Source organism: Neltuma alba, unplaced genomic scaffold (assembly GCF_004799145.2).
Source record: "Neltuma alba isolate B1F8T4 unplaced genomic scaffold, ASM479914v2 tig00011335_pilon, whole genome shotgun sequence".
NCBI lineage: Eukaryota > Viridiplantae > Streptophyta > Magnoliopsida > Fabales > Fabaceae > Neltuma > Neltuma alba.
In genome coordinates, this window is record NW_021636037.1 from 262,283 (window position 1) to 285,837 (window position 23,555).

The 23,555-nt window shown below is 33.7% G+C and overlaps 2 protein-coding genes across 2 annotated transcripts; both read left to right on the plus strand.

Moving 5' to 3' along the window:
- The first annotated feature begins 3,923 nt into the window (after window positions 1-3,923).
- On the plus strand, window positions 3,924-5,779 carry LOC114712076 (9-cis-epoxycarotenoid dioxygenase NCED1, chloroplastic-like). Its single transcript, XM_028896528.1, has one exon. The coding sequence runs from the start codon at window positions 3,924-3,926 to the stop codon at window positions 5,637-5,639; it is 1,716 nt and encodes a 571-aa protein (XP_028752361.1). The 3' UTR covers window positions 5,640-5,779.
- Window positions 5,780-17,713: 11,934 nt separating this feature from the next.
- Window positions 17,714-18,614, plus strand: LOC114712077 (glutathione S-transferase 3-like). Its single transcript, XM_028896529.1, has 2 exons — window positions 17,714-17,774; window positions 18,337-18,614. The coding sequence occupies exons 1-2, from the start codon at window positions 17,714-17,716 to the stop codon at window positions 18,612-18,614; spliced, it is 339 nt and encodes a 112-aa protein (XP_028752362.1).
- The last annotated feature ends 4,941 nt before the right edge of the window (window positions 18,615-23,555 follow it).

The window sequence follows — 23,555 nt, forward strand, 5'->3', positions numbered from 1 at the left end:
ACAAAATTAAAGGATCTCTTATGCTCTTTATTCGATATGATCAGCCACTCAATTAAAGCGATTTATCTCCTCTTGACCCATAATATATATACACATTTATATGCCTTCATTCATTAATGAATATTTACTTAATCTGATATAACGACACTCATATTGCCTTTCAAGTTCAATCATTGGATTCTCCTTTCCTTTTGTTGTCTTAATTTTGATTGCCCTAATTATATATAGTAGCAGTTCATTTCATCCTGTGCAGGTGCTATTAAGTTTAATTTCTCTCTTTCTTCATTGCATAACTTAACACGCCAGATTAAATTATATCACATACACACATATATGCACATACTCATCAGTATTATAACTCATTAAATATAGGTTAAATTAATTACTCATCAATCATGAGGAACAAAAGCATGCATATGGCCTTCGTTGTCGAATTCTGCCGCGTACATTATTGCTGCGGGTGCATGTGTGGCTTGAATTTTGAGCCCCACTTGTATGAACACTCACAGTTGCGGGTGCATGTGTTAATATAAAGTTATTTTAATTTACATTTTCTTTTTTTGGAAAAAGGAATACAAATTAATAAATAGTTTCATTCTTTATGTTAGTTTCGTTTCATTTTTTTAAAAATTAACTCTTAAAAATTCTGATACGTTCACACTTCGTGAATATTGACTCTACCCGAAACATTTTGCCATGAAAAAGTATTTATATCTCTGGAAAAAAATATTCACAAGTTTAATTACTTGTTTTCCCCCTTTTGGGCCAACAAGAGGAATAGTAATCTGTAGGATCAATAGCTTGTATTCGTGCTTGTTACGGATATGCAATTATAAATTGCAGTGGATGAGAATTTATATTAGGGTTTTCAAGGGATTTACGAGATAAAATATATACATAATGCATATCAAATTAAAGCACCCAAAGTGGGGTGGCTTTGGTAAGTAGTTAGTACGTAAGAAGAGCAAATCATGAGTAAGAATCTCACTATGACAACAGTCTGAGAATATTTTTAATTAGTGTTTAATTGTGACTGGCTGAAACATACGCGTAAACGATTATGTGGGGCGGAAGTGTGCCATTTTTAGCTAATTAATCAAATAGTTGATTAATTATATTACATATAAATAAATATATATACGTTGTTAATTAGTCTGTTCACTCCTCACCACGTATATTAATATTAGTATATCACTCAATGTGGCTCTGGCTGAAACTATTCGCAGACTCCCGCCCCCCCCCCCCCAACACACACACATTGATCTCCTCCAAACAAATACTACCCTCTAGTCCTAATTATAAAAGCTAATTAACTAATTTGAGGAGATTAAGGAAAGAAGTTAAGTTAGTTATTTGTAATAAATATGTATTGTCTTTCCTAAAATATCCTTGCTAATCAAGTGTATTAGTTAGAGTTACTATTGTTAGAAGGACTACTTTAGGAAAAAAATGCATAAATATGAAAGACAAAATAGATTGAAGTCTTATATTGAGAATCAAAATAAAAGTCAAACAGGGTCTTATATTAAGGACCACAGGTAGTATTTATCTAGTTTGGCAGATGGTAACTAAGGTTCATTTCACACCCAAGACACATATAGCTTAGAAAATGTATTGCAGTTAGTTCAGTTTTACGGAGAAGGTGAGTGGGTCAATGTTTTGATGCTCAAGTCATGAATTAGCAATAGCTAAGGGTAGAGTCTAGAGAATCTAACTATATATTCAAGTGAATGACTTATATGTGTGAGATAGATATTTGCATGTGCATGCAAGAGAACACTTGTAGTAATATATACTCCTCCGGTCCTTAATATAAGACCTATTTAACTAATTTGATTAGATTAAGAAAGTTAGCTAAGTTATTTAATTATAAGAAAAGTGACACATTTTTTCTAAAACACCATAATCATCTTTCTTAATATCTCATCTCCCTCTTCTACTTAATTATGGTTGAAGGAGTATCCATAGGGGTAATTTAGAGAAAATTGAGAAATATAAAAAATAGGTATTATATTTAGGAGTAAAATCAACTCAAGAATTGAGTCGTATATTAAGGACGAAGGAGTAATAAGAAAGGGAAGTTAGTTTCTCAACTCTTGGGAATCTGCATATAGATATACATATATAAACATTTCTAGTTTGTTGATATAGTGTGGTGGGTTAAGATTTTTAATTATTTATTTTGTGGTTGGTGGCTTAATAAGAATGATACAAATTAAGCATTATGATGCTTAATTATATTATTTACCAAATTTGTTTGCAGATGGAGTTGTGACTACAATAAAAAGCAACGGAAGCTTGTGCAAAATATATTTAGGAGGGCGAGTGTGTGTATGTGTGGGTGGTGAATTGAAAGCTATGCTTATTGGGCAAAAGGTAGACAGATGGATACGAAGAGAAGAAAAGGAGGGAAATATAAGAGCGAAGAGTTGCATCATGCCTTACATCAGCAATGAATAATTAACGGATTATTATAACATGGAAGAATGAAATGTAAGTTAGTTAAAATGAGATATCAAACACTCAGACACACAAATGATGAATGAAGAGTGGGTGTGAAAGCAAAGGTGTGGGAAGTTAATTAAAAGAAGGGAAAAAGAAGGGGAAAAAGAAGGAGTACGTACTATAACGGAATTAATTAAAGAAGGGGCGAGAATAGAGGAAGTGACGCGGGATTCATTGGAGATGTGAAGAAGGCAACATGACACCACCCAACACTACTATATAGCTATCTCTCTGTGTGTATGTGTTGTACATACATACATACATATATATATATATATAATACTCTATCTTTAATTTGTTAATTGAGTGTTAATGCCATTGGTGCCACCTGTTTCATTTCAGTGCGCCCAGATAAAACTCACTTATTTTCATGTACCTTATTATTGTCTACATGTGGTGCAGAAGCAGAACGTGAGAATAACAATGAGATTCCAGTAAAAAAAAAAAAGTAATTATCAATAAGTAAAACAGTTGTTATTTCCTGAGGCGGTACAAATAGATCGAAGATTTCCCTTACAATATGTGTCTTTCAAGTTTTGGTCATACTTTCATAGAAACTATTCCCTCAACGTCATATCATAACCATCATCTTTTCAATGTAGTTTAACTGCTTTGGTTTATATATATCTGCTTCATTTTCATTCAAGAAATTAACTTTCGTCACAATTCCATGCGTCCATTTCACAGCTTTCCATGAAAATTAAATAAAGATAATGAGCGCTTCTCCAACATGACGCTGATTTGATTTTCAATATGATAATAAAATATCACTAACAAAATATTACACCAAACATCAAATTCATTGCAGAATTCAAATTAGAGACACATTAATTTGCTGTAATATTAAAAATAAAATAAAAAACGTATTGGGTTATCATTTTGCCCTAAAAGATTAGGTCAAGATCGAAGCATGTTCTAATATATACATATAAGAAATAATTTAAATAAATATATAGTATTTTTTAAAAAAAAATAGAGAAGACAGATAAGACTTTTTGTTAAGTAAAATTCATAATGTAACAAGGAATTTACATTACATGATAGGATGATATAAAAAGGAAATCTCTGGTCAAAAAAAGATATAAAAAGGAAAGGCATATATGAGGTGGTTGAGTGGAAGGCGGCATGAAAAAGAGGAAAAAGGACCCAAGACAAGATTACCAGTCTTGGGGAGTTCATTTGTCAAGTTATGTATGTGTCTGGTTACATAATTGTTTCGGAGTCAGAAAATCCAAACCCCTTTTAGCAATCCTCTCCCTCATATGTGGGGCAATTTTTAATCCTGCCATTTCAGGAGACTTACACGTGGCCCTCTCCCTCATGTGGGGCTTCAGCCTCCATCCATTATATATACCTCTCCCCTCCCTCCTCTTTCTCCTCATTCCTCCTCCTCCTGCAATTTCCACTTCTTGCTCACCATGCCTGCATCTCTTGCTTCTTCCTCTTCTCCTTCTCCTTGGACTATTAATCCTAAGCTCCCTAAACACTCTCCCTCCCCTCATTCCCCTTCCTCTCTCAAGTTCAACGCAACTTGCTCCCTCCAAACACTCCAATTCCCCGACCACTTCCATCAACAATCTCCTCCTGCTCACAACCTTCTTCAGAGGGCCGCGTCTCTGGCTCTGGACGCTGTGGAATCAGCCTTGCTTTCCCACGAGCGCCATCACCCGCTTCCCAAAACTGCCGACCCCAGAGTTCAAATCTCCGGCAACTTTGCGCCCGTGCCGGAGAACCCCGTCCACCACTCCCTCCCCGTCGCTGGCATTATCCCCTCTTGCATTCGTGGCGTTTACCTCCGTAATGGCGCCAATCCACTTCACGAGCCAGTCGCTGGTCACCATTTTTTTGACGGCGACGGCATGGTCCACGCCGTTCAATTGAAAGACGGCTCTGCCAGCTATGCTTGCAGATTCACCCAAACACACCGTCTCGTCCAGGAAAAAGCTTTGGGTCGCCCGGTGTTCCCCAAAGCAATCGGTGAGCTTCATGGTCACTCTGGCATCGCTCGTCTCCTTCTGTTCTACGCTCGTGGGCTCTTCGGCCTCGTCGACAGAAGCCATGGAATGGGTGTGGCAAACGCCGGATTGGTGTATTTCAACAATCATCTTCTCGCTATGTCCGAAGATGATTTGCCTTACCATGTTCGAGTCACCCCCAGTGGAGACCTCAAGACCGTCGGTCGTTACGATTTCGATGGGCAGTTAAAATCGACAATGATTGCGCACCCAAAAGTGGACCCTGTCACCGGAGATCTCTTCGCTCTGAGCTATGATGTAGTCAAGAAACCATACTTGAAGTACTTCCGCGTCTCCCCAGAAGGTGAAAAATCCCCCGACGTTCCTATCAATCTCTCCGAGCCCACTATGATGCATGACTTCGCTGTAACGGAGAGGTTCGTGGTAATCCCAGATCAGCAGGTGGTGTTCAAGCTTTCTGAGATGATTCGGGGCGGCTCTCCGGTGATATATGATAAGAAAAAGATGTCCCGATTTGGGATTTTGGACAAGAATGCAAGCGATGCGTCAGGGGTGAGATGGGTCGAAGCTCCTGATTGCTTCTGTTTTCATCTCTGGAATGCGTGGGAAGAGCCAGAGAGTGATGAGGTTGTGGTGATCGGGTCTTGCATGACACCAGCGGATTCCATTTTCAATGAATGTGACGAGAGTTTGAGGAGTGTTCTCTGCGAAATTCGATTGAACTGGAAGACCGGCAAGTCGACGCGCCGACCCATTATTTCGGAAGCAGAGCAGGTGAATTTAGAAGCCGGAATGGTGAATAAGAACAAGCTTGGGAGGAAGACGAGGTATGCGTACTTGGCACTTGCGGAGCCGTGGCCTAAAGTTTCAGGCTTTGCCAAAGTGGACCTTTTAACTGGAGAGATTGAGAAGTATGTCTACGGCGACCAAAGATTCGGAGGGGAGCCTCTGTTTCTTCCCAGAGACCAACATTCAGAAAGAGAAGATGACGGGTATATCCTAACATTCGTGCATGATGAGAAGGAGTGGAAGTCAGAACTGCGAATTGTGAATGCCATGAATTTGAAGTTAGAAGCTTCCATTAAGCTTCCTTCCAGAGTTCCATATGGTTTCCACGGAACATTCATACATGCACAGGATTTGAAGAAGCAGGCCTGAGGCTAATTAAGTACAGCGGAGGAGATACAACGAGGGATGCTTGCAGATACATAGATGTGTCCCCGGAATCTCTTCCTCCATATTTTCCATTTATTTTGTGGATTGGGGTCTGATTCAAGTGAGAGGATTTGGAGACCAGCAAGTAGCTTTTTCGGTGTAGTTAGCAATGGAGCTCAGCTGGTTTCTCCGCTTATTCTTTCACTGAGAAAACTATAATGTAGAATTTATATATGTGATATACTGTGTGTTTTCCATGTTGCTGAAATGTGTGCAAGTATTTTACTTCACACCCCCCTGCAGCTGTAGCTGTATCTATCATCTCCTTTTTAATCGGAAAGCAAACAAAAAAGTGAACACATACAGAATTCACTACCTGCATTCTTTCGGCATGATATGGCCTATAATAAGAAACAATACGTCAAAATGAAAACAAACCCCAAAAGACGTTGTCTGCTTTCTAAGATATTACTCCTCCGGTCTTTAATATAAGACCCATTTAAATAATTTGATTAGATTAAAGAAGTTAGGTAAGTTAGTTAATTATAAGAAAAGTGACACATTTTTCCTAAAATACCATAAACATCTTTTATAATACCTCCTCTCCTTCTTCTACTTGATTATACTTGAGGGAGTATTCATAAAGATAATTAAGAGAAAATTGATAAATATGAAAAATGGGTCTTATATTTAGGACCAAAACTAACTTAAGAATTGGGTCCTATATTAAGGACCGGAGGAGTATAAATAAATGATTTGAAACTGGGTGAGTAGTTAAATTTATACTCCTGTAAGACCAATTTTATTTGCACTATAAAATGGGTCTTATATTTAGGACCATAAGAATATATGCGAAAAACGTGTTCGTGATGTTTAAATAAATTAATCTGAAGATATTACCTAAATATTTGAATTGGATGTTTTATGGGCTTTAGATTTTCAATAGAATTAAATAAATCATTTCGTTCTGCAAGTTTTCATCATAAGAATTCAAATTATTTTAATTATATATTTTAAATTTAAATTCCTAGTTAATTTGAAAACAAACACACATTAGATGAAGATATATCAGTCACTTTAATGATATGTCCAAAACCCATTTAAAAATATCCATCCTCTTGCACAGCGGTGTTGAGGAAATTTCATTTGAGTATTTATAAAAAGTTTTGTCGTATTTTCAAAAGAATCAAAAGGTGACGTTTCATGCATCAAAATAAAATCTTTCTCCTTACATGTGTTTTCGCCCCTAACAGAAGAGTCACACTGGCTATAGTTAGTAATATCAGTCTGTAAACAATTACTGGATAATTTTTAAGCACATACTCTATCCGCTTGAAAATATAAGCTTCAAATCTTTGAAGGGCCTGATTTTTCTATAAATTTTGATTTGGATATCTCTGATAATTTAATGTTTTTTTTTTTAATTTTTACCCCCTAATTAACTATATGTCTCTTCCTCCCCTCTTTTTCAGAAAGAGGCGTGTTGAGGAGCAGCGGCACATGTATGTTAATATATTAAGAGGCATCCAATGAGGAGAGAACACATTGGCAATTAAGAGGAGCAGGCAGCGTCTAGAACGTAACAGGCAAGCTAAGCCCCAGCAATATGAAACGTAGAGTCAGATATCAAAGGTGTTGTCACATGGCAATATAATTAATGTGTAATCTCAAACTCCCATATCCCAATTAAGTCAACTCTTGATATTTGTTGGAGAGTAGCCAGTAGTAGTGTAGTGTTTGACAAATACAAATATGGATGGATGTTGCTGAGCCAAAAAGCGATGATATTTGTGAGAGTTTGATTGGCAGATTGTGGGGAAAAACTGGTTGACACATACATTATGAACAATATTGCTGCTAATCTATGAGAGACTCAATTATTATGGGAACTAAGGTCAAGCGGGGGGTACGTGGGAAACAAGCTGGGTGCTTGGAGGGCCCATCCCATATCCTACAAAAATTTAGACAAATATATATATGATCATCTCTTAAATGAAGCCTTTTTCCCATCACGTCAAGCATCTTTTTTTTTTTTTTTTGTGTGTGATGGGGCATTATATTTCTGTGTTTATCTCATGAATGAATCGAGTTTGCATTTGTATATATGTATAGAGCATATTATAATTGTGGGATTTCCTTGTTCGCTCATTGTGCACGATCAGTGATGGCCTTCTTTTGTTTCTATGTTGATGAGAAATGTCCATTTTGCTCACTCCAACCATCCATCCATCCATCGTCACTTTTCCTCAAATTAGAGCTTTTAGAGATCATACATGGTCCCTTTTTTCCCTCTTTAATTTCATAAATAAAGTGCTTCATTATCCTCTATATAGTGGCCGATTCATTGCTCATCTCCTACATGTTTCTGCACTCATCACTACCCAGCTAATTAAAAGATATCCAACAGTTATATAATTAATTACAAAATTATTGCCCTTAATTAATTAAGGTGCGTATGTATGGTTCGTATGAATTTAAACATGAAGTAATAATATATAAAGGACACAGTTTATTTGCCTGCCTAAATTCATGTTTGGATTATCTGTATCGCCAATGCCTGATGACCAGCTCAAATATGCTTCCTCGATCTCATTCATTTTTGGCCGAACACCTACTTTGGAATCAATGTTTGCTACATAAAATAATTGATCAGTTTGGCAAAAAATATAATGCCATGAAAAACACACTAGTGGATGACATGATTGCCCTGAATAAATAAAAATATAGTAGTTTGTATGATCCTCACCTAGGCAGACAAATTAAACAATACTACTATGACTAGGCAAAGCACTGAATTTAATGAAGCAATAATATGTGCATTATAGGCTTTTGTTGGTTCAAGAATCTTGGCCTTGGGTGCATAAATCAAATACTTTTTTGATCCTATTTATAAGACACTTTCAGCATGTTTCACACATACCAAGAAAAATCTTAAACTTCATTAACTCTCATTTAAAATTTAATAACTTTTCAACTTTATCTCTATTTAATTTACATTATACCTTATGTAAACAAAGTCAACATAATAATAAATAAGGGATAAAATTGTACATCTATACAAAAAATTTCTCTCAGTGCCTTATAAATAGGACCAAAAAATATCTTTTCACTCTGCCTTATAAATAGGATCAGAGGAGTACTCCCTCCTCCTATTCATAATACAAGTCCTTTGTACAGAAATTTTGTGACTACGATATAAGTCTATTAGAAATATTAGAAAGTAATTAATACTTGTTTATCAATTTTACCCCTAGAATTAATATTTAGGCGCGACTTGTATTTTTCTCCTTTACAACCTTATTTAATAGAGGTAAAATCGTAAAAAAAATTCAATTTGAAACAGATTTAATTAATTAATTACCATTTTTTATTTTAATTTGTTAAAGTAACTTGTATTCTAAATCGGAGAGAAAGCATCCTCCCTCGATAATATAAATATAATCTAACCTTGCATGGACGTCAAACTGTAGCTTACAACATTTGACAAGTAAAAAGTTTGTAAAATTTTTTAAACATGTCATTGACAAAAGTCACTACTAAATTAATTATAATAAACTAATTATTTATAAAGTTTATAGAAGGGCAAAATAGAAAAACAAATATCAAATGCCCTAGTATTACTACTTCCTCCAATCCTTAATATGGATAAAAAATCGAATATGGAGATTAAGAAATTAATGAAAATTGGTTAAGGCGAAAGAAAGTTATTTATACTCTTTTGGTCCTATTTACAAAGTGGAGAGAGAAGTTTTTTTTTATAAGTCACATTACTAAATTTTTAACATAAATACATTATTTTTCCTTTATCTATTATTGTGTACATTATTACTATTTTGTTAACAAATTAAAATGTATACATATTAAATGGAAATAAAGTTAGAAAGTTATTAAATTTTAAGATAAAAGTAACCAAATATAAGATTTTTTTATATTATAATAAAACATATTGAAAAGCGACCTACAAGTAAAACGATGAAGGAATGGGAAATTTCCAATTCGTTCGTGTGGAATGAACAGACAGGTGTGCAATTTTGTTTTCCAGTTACAGCGACGTCCGCATAAACGTTAAATAGAGATACGAGATTGGACGCAAGTGAGTGAATCCGTCCAACTAGCTTTAGCAAGAGAGTGCGACAGGAGGGGCACTCAGGAAACATGCCCACTTGAATATAGCCCATTATTTTTACAGTTTTAATTAGTATCACTTTTTATTATGAATGATTTTAGAGTTCTCAACTTAACCTGTTGACACGAGACGAGACAAAAAAAAACTCAGAACGGAACAACTATGAGATGGGATAAAATAGTAACTGGGAAGAGATGAAATAGGACACCCCATCCCATACTGTTCCGAGATATTTATTCATTTCTTTTAGTGACTTTTGTTACTATCAAAGACGTGATTTTTCTTTTCTTTTCTTTTTTTTTCTTGTAACTTAGGCTTTTGCATACTAGTTTTTTCAGTGTTTTTATCTTTCAAAAGCCTACAACATAAAGGAAAAAAAAACCAAAATTTTGGTCCAATTTGCAATGGTTGAGGGGAAAAAAGAGTGACGGAGGTCCCGGGACGGGACACAAGACATAAATTCCATCGCATCACTATTCACCAATATCATCCTTTGAACACCTTAATCACTAATATACATCAATAAACACATTAAATTGATAAAATTTAATAATTTTTTATTTAGAAATCATTCTTACCTAGTCATCTCCCTCTCTTATTTCTTTCTTTCTGATGAAAATCAAATAAAATTAAAATTAAAAAATGATCAATAAATACCTTATAAATAATTTATATTTAAGACTAAAAGTTTTCTCTAGCGACCTACAATAAAGATCAGAGTGATACTCCTCCGGTCTTTTTTGCATATTTATTTTTGTCCAAACATTAAATGTGATTAAAGTTAACTTGATAAAGTATAGAAAATGTTGATTTAGGATATAAATAAATTTAATCTAAAATATATGAATAAGAGTATCAATAAAGTAGCTGTGTTGAGATTTATAGGCATATATAAAATAAAATATATGCATAATCTTGTATTGTTACGTTATTTTTCCTTATGTTGTCCGGACTTGATACTAGACTAATGAGGGGTTGAAGTGATGGAATCAAACAGTTGAATTCCAAACAGATACAATACAAAGCAATGTGAGGCTAATTGGCCCTTGAGAGGATCCGAGAGGCATAGCAAATAGACAAAAGAGGGCGATTATTATTAGTGTGGTGGGAAAGAGACTCTTAAAGAAGCAAGTGCAACTGCCAGTAATTCATTTCCTGACTTCAAATCAATCTTTACACTCAAAAAGCATGCTGCATCAGAGCCTGTTTTCGATCGCTCACTTTAATTGGTTCAACATCCCAAATCTCCCTTATCCAGCTTTTAATCCTCACACACACAAACACAAGTGCACTCTTGTATGATTCAACTTTCACCCAATTCAATCTTTTATTAATTAATGCAGATTATTCTCTAATTTCTTTTTTTAAAAAAATACAATATTCCCAGGAGATCAGTCAAGTCAACATACAGTTAAAATAACCTTACAGTTCTTTTCAATAAAGACTTGTTTAGCAGATCATATTGCTAGAGCAACATGTAATTAGTTAAGATTTGCATCATTATTACTTGTGGTGGTACGTAAAGACATTATTCATATGTTATTCACAGAACTATGTAGAGGACGAACAACATGACAGGGTTAATGAGAATACGTGAAAATGTGTTGGTGAAAAGAGAGCTGAGAATTATGAAAATGAAGGGGAGCGAGGCACATTTTATGTTGCATAGCATATTGTCAGGATGTGGGATGAGTAGGCCACATGGGGCTGTAGCTCTCACAAGGCAATTTGGTGTCATTGTCAATCAAAATCCTCAAGTGATGGAACCTTTTTTCTTTTCTGGAGGCAACTCAATTGGTTATTCTATCTTCCACTAACCATGCTCCATCGCTCCATCATCCCACTCCCTCCTGCATTCCTCACCACATTTTTCTCTTCTCACTGCCTCCAAAACTCCAATAAATTATATGTATATAACAAACACTACTTTGATATTATCTCGATTCTTAATATAAGAGTTAGTTTACCATTTAATTTAATCTTAAATATAAGACCCAATACAATCTTTCATGTTTATCTATTTGTTTTTTTAAAATAGTCTTTGTAGTAATTATACATACTAAAGATTTCATCAAATAGCAGTACTTCTAGCTAATATACAAAGTTAGCAAGAGTGTTTTAAGAAAGAAATACCTATTTATTACAAAAACTAACTTAACTAATTTCTTAATCTACTCAAATTAGTCAATTAACTCTTATATTAAGAATCGGAGGTAGTATAGAAGTTTTTTTTTCTTGTCTAAAACATTTTATTTATTTATTTTATATTTTGATATTTTCTAACTCACTAAATAATACCGGCCATTAGTAATAATTTTCAAAATTTTCAAAATATTAACTATTGTTAACTAAAATTCTTAATCTATGTAAAATTGTTAGCAAGTTGTTACAATTAATAAGGACAGAAGGAACATATATTTCAGAAAACTTTTTTTTTTGGTTTGGTTTTGGCCTCTCCCTTTCGAAAGAACCGAATGGGAGTTCTTTATTTCAATGGAAAACTCCAAATTAAATTCCCAAGTCGCACTAATACAAATTGACGAATCGATGTATTCATCGAAACGTCCGAAACCCTCACTTGCTCCTCAGCACATGCAGTGGGTACCCTGGTTCATGGAAGTGTCCAAGAATCAATATTATTTCCATTATTTTTCTCAAAATAAAAATACCTGCTTCGCCATTACTTATATTTTCATCATGTCTCGCGTTTTCCTTGCATATGTGATCTTATTATTACCTCTGTTATTTAATATAAGAATTATTTTGATTTTTGATTTAGTCCTAAATACAAGACTTCAATCTACTTTGTCTCTCATATTTATTCATTTTTTACAACATAGTCATTATAGTAGTTGCACATATTAAATGTTCAATTAAATGGTAGTTTTAGCTAATAATACCTCTGATCCTTAATATAAGAGTTAATTGACTAAATTGAATAAATTAAAAAAACTAGTTAAGTTAGTTATTTGTAATAATTAAGTAGGTATTGTCTTTCCTAAAATATCCTTACTAATTAAGTGCATTAGCTAGAACTACCATTATTTCAAAGACCACCTTAAAAAATGAATAAATATGACAGATAAAGTAGATTGAAATTTTATCATTAGGACCAAAATAAAATTCAAACAAGCTCTTATATTAGCAAAGGTACATAATTATTGCAAATAAATAACTCAACAAACTTTCTTAGTCTACCTAAATTAGTCAACTAACTCTGATATTAAAAATCAAAAGTAGCATTTACTATAAAAATATCCAAAGCATATTAACTCCATGAGAAAATAGTACCCCCTCCCGCCTTTAATATAAGAGTTGGTAAAGAATTAATTTATTTGCATGTTTGTCCTCCCCCCGTGTGTTCTAATTCAATTTGTTACCTTGTTGATCAAATTTTTATATTGAAGGACCAAGGTACACAACAAGCTTATAATGATGCTATATGTGCAATATCTGTTGTTTTGGGTAATAAATTAAAACTGCTATTATAAGCGGCGTATGATAGATTTTTTAAAACAGAAAAGGGATCTAGCAGAGACTCAAGTAGCTAGCTGGCCGTAAAAACGCGTCTACAATGAGCTACATTTTTCAAAAATCATAGTTAGCAAGTGTTAGATGTAGTCTAGTAGGATCACAACAACTAATTAATGTCACGTTTAATTAAACTATAAAAAAATTGTGGCTGGTTATCGATACAAGAACTTTTTTAGTTACAAGTTACCAAATCATCAAGGACAAAACTATAGTAATTGGGACCCATAAATGAATTAATTAGAAGTTGGAGGGGCCTCCACGTGTCAACTAGAAATGCATGCCAAAACACGATGGGTTCTCGCAAGCATGACGTCCGTGCGATTGGTCTCTCTTGTGGAGACACGTAATTCTGTATGTGCTGTAATTAACACACACAAGAAGCTGCATTTGCATGGATCCGCTTACATGCATACCTACACGCGGACATACATACATGTATACATGCAACGAACATAGCCCTTAGCTAGGGGCGTATGTATGTACAAGGAAGGCGAATATGGAAAGGGGAAGCAATTTGGGCAGAAAATCATAGAAGACGACGATATGTTGGAGAGCGAAAGGGCAGCCGCATCTCCAAAAGGGTTTTGAATCCTTCATTGTTGGATATATAATATGCCCTTTGGCTTTTGGGACCTAACAAAAGGTCACATTACGTGAGCCTCCCTCCATATATATCCAATTCATCTTCATTTATTGCGCCAAACCTTTTGCCGGATCAGATCGAAACTCTTTTTGTCTTTTCATTACGTGCACTCACTCACTCAGTGATCTGATGTGAGTACATATGTTTGTGTGGAGAGGCCGGCCAATGGAGAGAAGTTTGGAGATGATGGATGATGAAATGAACACAAGGGAGAGGGTGCCCATACAGAAGGCAACCTCAGCAAACTTTCCCCGTTGTTTGCGTAGGCATGCATACATAAGCAACCTTCAAATAAAATTCAAGTGTTGAAGGTAGCTACGTACCTATTTCCTTCACACTTGGTCCTCTCTAACATATGATTCGTGTTCCCTTTTACGTCTATGTTATTATCAATGCCATGTCACCACCAAACTCAATCTCTGCCCACCCAAAAAACCACGTCCAAACTTAATTTGTCTTTTTAATATTTGTATTCATTCAAGATTCGTTTAACAGATGAATCATTTTCTCCTATTTAGTTAGTACTACCTCCTTTCGTTAATATAAGAACTAGTTAACTAATATGATCATATTAAAAAAATTAGTTGAGTTAATTATTTGTGATAAAAAGATATTGTCTTCTCTAAAATATTTTTATTAATCATGTTCATTAGTTAGAACTATCATTTTGTGAAACATTTAACACATGCAACTACTATAAGTGCTTCTTAGAGAAAAAAATGGATAAATATAAGAAGCAAAGTGGATTGAGATTTTATATTTATAACTAAATTAAATGTTAAATTAGCTCTTATATTAAAAATCGAACGTAATATTTTATTTGTTTTGTAGACTCTTTCTGACCATGCGTGCAGTTTTTCTTTTTACTTGGTGAACTTTATATGCTTTTTGTCGTTGCAACATCGATATAAAACTGATTTTATTTAAATTTAAATACAAAGACAAGGTACTCCTCCGGTCCTTAATATAGGATCCAATTCTTGAGTTAGTTTTGGTCCTAAATATAAGACCTATTTTTCATATTTATCAATTTTCTCTTAATTGCCCCTATGAATACTCCTCAAGTATAATCAAGTAGAAAGGGAGAGGAGGTATTATAAAAGATGTTTATGGTGTTTTAGGAAAAATGTGTCACTTTTCTTATAATTAACTAACTTACCTAACTTCCTTAATCTAATCAAATTATTTAAATGGGCCTTATATTAAGGACCGGAGGAGTATATTTTCTTGTTGCACGTACGATTCTTAAGAAAATAAACATATACAAAGCACGCAATTTATAGTTAGTGATCTATAGTCTAACAATAGTTTATTACTTCTTTCTCTAATTTTTTGTCTTATTGATGTTTGATTACTTGTGTCAGCTTTGAGGACAGTGAGGTAGGATTCAATTCATTGAGAAGGGAGAAAATTTTGAGGTTTTATTACATTGCAAATTTTTGTATTCGTTAAACTGCCTATTACATGTAATTTTGCATAATTAACATTGAATAATATAACTTCATCATATCTAGTTTACCACAACCAAGCGCCTTACTAGTACATCGTTGTGCACTTCCCTATAAAAATATATTATGTACACTTTTTATTCATTAATTTTTCCAAATGAAGAGACAAAAACAAAATGCAAAACAAAAGAAAGAGACAGGCATGCAAGGACATCATTACCCATTGCACATGCATGTTGCCCATTGCTTTCTTCGTAAATATAAGGTTCTTTAAGGGTTTTCTTTTTGTTCAAAATTCAAGGTCTCATTTCTTCTTATTTCCAATATTAAAGTTTTTTCTTTCTCATAGTACCCTTGTTTATTGAAATAGTTGTATTTTTACGCATTAAATTTTAATCATTTAATGGCAAGATTATATTTGAAAATTAAAATAAAATCAAATTCTCTACATATTAATTTCAAATAATCAACTTACATAGTCGTTTGACATTTGCGATTTAATTAAGAGAACATTATATTTAGAATTAAAAGAGCATTATGAAGTCCAAGTAATCAAGAGAGGGAATCTCAAACATTATTCAAAAATTGCTTTCATCATAAATAACTAAATAACTACCACAAGAATATTCTTCGCACCCAATTTTTATTTTATTATTAAATAAGACGTAGCTAACAATAAAATAGTGTGTTATTTCATTATTAAATAAATCTTGGGATGTTTATTGAGATGAGATAGCCAACGAGGATAAAAATACGTTAACGATTATAATAAGCCTGGGCCTTCATAAGAGGCTTCTATACGAAAGTCGGAATGAGCATCATTCGTGGGTTGCTTTTTCTATGTTTCTTCTGTTTGTCTCCTCTTATGATGGCTTTGTCATGGGCCAGACTTAATTGACATCTATCCTTTGAAAACACAAGATGCTCCACTGAAAGCCGAAATGAAAAAGAAGAATGTCTGTGCCTTTAGAGTTTAGACATGCGGATGTGCTTACCTCGCTTTATTTCTCAAAGAAAATAATTTAAGGAAGAATTTCAATGAGCCCCCACAGTAGAAAGTTATTTTCCAACAACCTCCACTAAATTATGAAATTTCATGCACCCTTTAGACTAAAATGAAATTAAATTTTATGGGTGAAAACCCTTGCAGTGACGGAAACAAAAAAAAGCAAATTCACAGGCAGAATAAAAGGATTCACAAGAGGAATAAGCCTATTTATAACTGAAGTAAGGCTATTTACAAGTGAAGCAAGCATTCGCAATAAGTTAGGGAGTTGGAATTTGACAGTGGAATACAGAAATTTGCAATCAAGATAAGATAATTCACAAGAGAAATAAAATCCTTTACAATTAGAGTAAGGCCATTTATGGGTGGAGCTAGCATTTCTAATAATTCTGGGAGTTATGATTCAGAAGTCGAATACGTAAATTTACACCCAAGATAAAGTAATTCATAAGAGAAATAAGGCTAGTTACAATTGGAATAAGGTCATTTACAAATTGAACTAGGAAATTAAGATTCACAAGTAAAATAAGAAAATTTACAGTTGAAATTAAGTGATTCATAAGAGGAACAAGTCCTTTTACAATCAGAGGAAGGGCAGTAATGCCTTTCCACCCATAAAGTTTAGTTTCATTTTCATTCTTGGGATGTAATGAAATTTCAGAATTTTGTTGGATGTTGGAAAATAAATTTCTTTTGTGGAGGATGACTAAAATTCTCCCATAATTTTAACTTTTTTAATCATCACAATGCATCTTTTTCACTATCCGATAGTACCTAAAAGTAAGCGACCTCGACTCCGATGACGTAAGGGCAAGGAAAACATCCCTAGATACCACTGCATTTTAGACTTCTAAAGGACTTGGTTAAATACAACAAATTATCAGATAGTCTGCCATAACCAAGTTCTTGAAAAAGTTCAGGAAAAAAAAAACACCCGAAAGAGTTTCCCTTCTTGCTGTCTTTTTTTTTTTTTTTTTTGGCCAACGCCAGTTCATTCCATAATAGATCAACAATGCAAAGTATTGTGAGATCACCATAAAGCAAGACAAATATCAACGTACATCAGTTTGGGCTTTACATAAATCAGATTCTATAAGTTAATGCAAAAGAGGCGGCGGTCTTATCACCCAATCAGTCAGGCAAGACCCAGTCAAAAAAGCTCTAGCTACCCAATCAGCAACAGAGTGTGCCTCTCTCGGGATCCAGCTACACGAGTGGCTCCTTAGACAGTTCCTTGAGAATTGTAGATTTTCAAGGATAACATAATTTCTCCAACCTCGACCAGGGGCATTGTTGTTCAAGCATATCCTTGTTACCACAATGGTAACTTCACCAGTTAAATGCTACAGCATATCAGATGAATACATCTATGACAAGACCTGTATAATACGCTCCAGATCTGCTACTTTCCTGCAAGAAAAAACTACACCTGTATTGTAGAAGGATTTGACAAACACACCATTATGAATCACCAGGACATGAGAATGGCTTCATTGGCATGCTGACGTTTGCAAAACAAAAAAAGCCCAAGTTTCCGGACAATGAGCCAGTTATGGGATATCACCTGGTCTTGTAATAAGAACCACTTTTTCCCTGCAGAAGTACTAATTGCTTCATCTCGAAAGGTCTTCTATGTTAAACTTCTCATCCCATAATTTTAACTGAATCCTTAGAAATTACGCTTATCTCAAGTGTCTTTAAAAAATAAAGTTGATCAAGTTAATCTCCAAAAATTTTGTTTTATATAAAATGGATTGTGCGGGGAAGTAACTATAGGTCCACAATACGCAAGCAATGACGATGGATGGCAGAGTAAGGCAACAAGGAAGCCTAATACTACTACAGGGAACAGCGCCAGCAACACAACCAGAAGTCTAAAGGAAAGTGAAAGTAGAGGTTGCGGTGATAGAAGATGATCTGATTCTACTTGATTTTTGGTCAAGCCCATTCGGAATACGAGTCAGAACTCAGAAGTGCCGTAGCCGAGAAGGGAATCCAGTACAAAGCGAGGGAAGCAGATTTATCTGGCAAGAGCTCTCTTCTGATGCAGATGAACCCTCTTCATAAGAAAGTCCCCGTCTTAATTCATAACGGAACACCCATCTCCGAATCGCCCACAATAGTTGAGTACATTGACGAAGCTTGGAGCCAAAAATCTCCATTGTTTCCCTCTCATCCCTATGAGCGAGCTCACGCCAGGTTTTGGGCAGATTACATCTAAAAGAATTTCAGTTTGGGCTGGTAGATGTGGCTCTAATTCCATTCTACGTCCACTTCTACACTTCGGAGACGTGGGAATTTCAGCATCTCGGAAGAATTTCCCAAGCAGGTGAACTAGGGCAAAACGTGTATGCACAAAGAGACTGTGTCCCAGTATATTCCTGACCAAAACAAAGTCTTTCGGTTCCTTTCGGAGATCAGACGCAAGGCCTTGCTTACCTAGCAGTGATAAAATAATTATCGATCTTCTGTGTGGCTGTGAGGCCATAATATGAGTGACGAGTTAATAAAATTTTGTTGTTAGTGATGACTGAGTCAGTTTAGGACCCTAGTCTCCAGGGTCATTTGTCTTTGTATTGAGTAGGGGCATTGGATCCTCTCCTCATGTTTTGCCTTTTATGACCTGTCATCTTCAATGAACAATTCATATCTTCCTTTTATCATTCATGCGTTGTTAGGTTACAGTAAATTTTATAGTTTACCATACTTTTTGAGTATGTCCATTTACTTCTTTTTAAGCTGCGTAAAATATATCGTTTTCTTATAATCATTGCAAACTATAGGAACTTATAATAATTTTATAGTTTTCACAGAAACGTCTTCCAGCTTATTAGGAGTTTACTGGTGATTTAACAAGAAGCATTTGGGAGAACCAAAGTGGTTGTCTTCCTCACAACTTGTCCAACATCATCATCATAATATCATTATTATTCAAGATGAAACCTCGTAATAATTTGTCAAATGGCCATTGATTCGAAACAAGGTTACAAGCGTACGAGGAATTAAAGCAGAGTAAGTAGCGTGTGTGTAAGCTTTGTGAGAAGACAACAGCATAAAAGTGGAGACTATCGACATGGGTCATGAGCCACTTGTCGAAAACCAATGAAAGATGGAAGGAGGCATCAGCCATGGTGGGTGATAAGGTGAGGCGGGGCTAAAACAGTTACATCTATGTCTTACCCACTACCGGTAGATCTTATCAAAGGGCACAGTACGTCAATATCTATGAGTGCTTTGTTCAGCAGATTCATGACTTTGGTGACAAGAATTAATGCTTCAATTGCACCCCTTTTCCGGTCTTAACTGCTATTGCACTTCCCAAAGCAAGTGGTCTCTATTAGTTACGCCCCCCCTAATCTAAAACAATTAAAGCCAGATCGAGACGTTGCATTTGGACCCCACTATTCGAAACATCAGCCTTTGTGTGGCATTTTAAACCATCAGGGTTTTTGATATACTCGTCTGATTCCATTTATAAGGCTTCTGATTCTATTTATAAGATACTTTCAACATATTTCATATAGATTAAGAAAAACTTTAAACTTTATTAATCTCATCTAAATTTAATGACTTTTCAACTTTATTTCTATTTAATATACATTATACCTCATATTAGTAAAGTCAACATAATATGAGGGGTAAAATTGTATATTCATACAAAAAATTTCCCTCAATGTCCTATAAATAGGACTAAAAAATACATTCTTTTTTTACCCTATAAATAAGACCAGAGGAGTATAGCCCTTCTATCTCAAAATATATGACTGAAGGGTTAGTTAAAATTGATTAAAATAATAAATATTAAAAAATAACTTATTTTCTTGTAAAACACTTTTACTTATAGAGAGGGTTAGTAGAAAAGAGAATGAGTGTAAAAAGATATACATAAGAAAGAACGGGTAAAAAAAAAAAAGAAATGAGAAAGACCTCCAACTAATTAGGAATAAAATAAAAAAATTATATTAAATGGTTAAACAAATTCAATTGCAGCTGCTTTTAAAAGGACCAAGTCACTTTAAAAATTTGATACTTATATTTTGTTTGTGAGGCAGTGGCAACACAAACACACATACATGCATCGATCACCTTCTGTTCCGATATTGAAAGCAACCCTCAAAACTAGTCGTTTCAAACTAATTCGTATTGTCAAATTATAGGGTTAATTTTAGTTCTTTTATAAAAAGACAAAATGATCGATCTTAGAAAAATAAATAAAGGTAAGTTAAATAATAATGTACAGCATTAACAAAGGAGAGGTAGGACATGAAGGGCACAAGCTAAAGAAGAAGTGATTAGTTCTTCTTGGAACAGAAAAAATTAATTTAAAGACTGATAAAAATTAAACATTATACATAGAGCCTTCTAGGCATATACTTTATGTTTTCTATTTTTATATATACTTTGGGCATCTATTTTTCTTCACAACTTATTGTCTTCAGGCATTAGATTAGCTTTAATATTTTCATAATATCACATGGTCTTTTTTATTCCACAATCATTTTTTCTTAACATTTGCTTTTCAATGAATTGATACATATTTGTCTATATGACTTCTGGTCATATTATAACAGTTGTTCATAATTTTATCATATTGATCATAGGCTATTACTAATTCTGCTGTTATGATTCAATAGTCAAGCCCAAGATTATTGTCCTTTTAGTTATCAGTTCCACTGATACAATGTGATCATACTCTTTATCACTCTTATAGATATATTCTTTGCTTTCAATAACACACCATCAATTTTCTCAAATATTAGTCTTCTGGATTATAACAAAATTTTCAGAACTACGAAGTTCTTTTGTATCGTTTCATTTTTAAACCATCAATCTTTAGGACTTTGATATAGATTATCAAATTGTGACAATCTTGTCATACCATCCATTACTACCACAAGATGGTCTTTTGTCAAATAATCATCAAAACGTGATGTGGCTTCTGGCTATCTAATCACCAAATCAAGTAGTCAATGACTATTAGCCATTCATTTATATATTTAACATTTTACTTTCTAAGACAACAATTACCCAATATCAGAGATGATAATCATATATAGTAATTTTATATGAACATACACTTCATAGCAAATCAAGAAATATAAGGACAGTAGAATCATGAAAATATAAGAAAAGTAAGAAATAAAAATAAATTTTCATATCTCAATATGATGAATAAATATTCATTGCCAATGAATCAATATGGTTAATATGCAAAACCATCATTTGCTCTAAATAAATTGGAGAAATCTTACCAAACTGTTCGGATCAAACTATCTTCATTCAACGAACAAAAGCATCAATGTGTATCAACTAGAAACCATGAACTCAGATAGTAGAGTCTCGTGCTAATAACGTGTTATGAAATTAACCAATAATGAAAGCTGATTGGAGAAGAGAAGTAGACAAGAAAATGAGATAATAATATTGTATTCCTTCACTTGCTTCACTTGCATTACAATACAATGACATGCATTATTTATAGGCATAGTCTTACACATAAGTTACATTTGTACTTAAATGATAGATAGTGGACAATAAACCACATGAATATGAGTGGGGGGAGTTACAAGATTAAAGGCATAGTGAAAAGGTAATGGAGTAGTGGAAGATTAATGCCTAGTGAAAATAGTGGGAATGATGATGAAGTTGAGAGGAAGAAGAAGAGAGATGGACATCCACATGTTATAATATTCATACACAAACAACTTGTTCCTATAATATAGAACAATAATCTTAACCTTGACATATCAATAAATGTAGTGTGGTTTTTTAGTCTGACCAGAACAAATGCAATTAATTAAGTTAAGAACTAAATGTTAACATGATGCGGTAATTTCATTCACAGTTTAAAGATTCACTTCATGATAAAGATAAAGAATTAATTAAATAAAAATCTACTATAATTTTTAAATTATAATTACAATTTACTCAAAATATTAAAGAGTAAATTAGTGAACATAAAATTAAAAACTAGGGCAAATTACTGTGCGGTCACAAAGAAGAAAGATAATTACTCAAAATTTTTAATAAATGAGCAAGAAAAACTGGCTATCATTTTATGTACTGAAACTTGTTATTACATATTGCTCAATGATTAAATTATGACATCTCTTTTTTTGAGTTAATACTATTTTTAGTTTTTTTTTTTTAAAATTTGTACTCATTTTGGTTTTATCCCTCAAATTTCAAACTATAAATTTTAGTCTCTCAAATTTGCACTTATTTTGATTTTGATCTCTAAAATTTTAAATCACTGGTTTTGGTCTCTCAAGAGACAAAATGATACAGGTTTTTATTAAATTATAGGGACCAAAACATATGATTTAAAACTTAAAGGACAAAATTAAAATGAAGACAAATTTGAAGGACAAAAAATTGTATTAATTTTTTTTAAAATCAAAACTACACCGTACTTGTGTTGATGCAATGAAATGATTAAACTGAGACGAGACCAGGAGGTGAAAAAGAAAGTTGTAAATCAGTCCTTCAAAGGTGAAATGGAAGCAAATTTCTCCTTTTCCTCTTCATATAATACTAGGATTTCTGACGGAAGCCGTGACATTATGGGAAGGTGAACTTTGTAATTACAGTTGAATTCATGTTTTAAAAAACGATGCCTCGGGAGGGCATCATTAAATTATTTAGGAACTAGCCTGTCGTTTAAATATTAAGATGTTAAAAAAAAAAAAGAAATAATATATTATTATTGTCTTTTTTTTAAATGGTTAAACAAATTCAATTGTAGCTTTTAAAAGGAAGAAGTCACTTTAAAAATTTGATACTTATATTTGTTTGTGAGGCAGTGGCAACACAAAAACACATACATGCATCGATCACCTTCTGTTCCGATATTGAAAGCAGCGCTCAAAACTCGTCGTTTCAAACTCATTCGTATTGTCAATTATATAGTTCTTTTATAGAAAGACAAAATGATCGATATTAGAAAAATAAATAAAGGTAAGTTAAATAATAATGTACAGCATTAACAACGGAGAGCTAGGACATGAAGGGCACAAGCTAGAGAAGAAATCACCAGGTCTTCTTTTAACAGGAAAATTGAATAGTCTAAGGATGTGTGTGTGTGCGCGCGCGTGAACATCTAAAGTACTATCTTATTATGTTGAGCAAATTAGATCTACACATCCAACTTAAAGCAGTAGTA

Excerpts from the sequence above, each read along its gene's own strand:
- LOC114712076 (XM_028896528.1), top strand. The coding sequence starts at position 3,924 with ATGCCTGCATCTCTTGCTTCTTCCTCTTCTCCTTCTCCTTGGACTATT.
- LOC114712077 (XM_028896529.1), top strand. The coding sequence starts at position 17,714 with ATGGTAACTTCACCAGTTAAATGCTACAGCATATCAGATGAATACATC. Across the intron at positions 17,775-18,336 it reads ATACATCTATGACAAGACCT|CCCATTCGGAATACGAGTCA; the intron begins GTATAATACGCT and ends TTTTTGGTCAAG.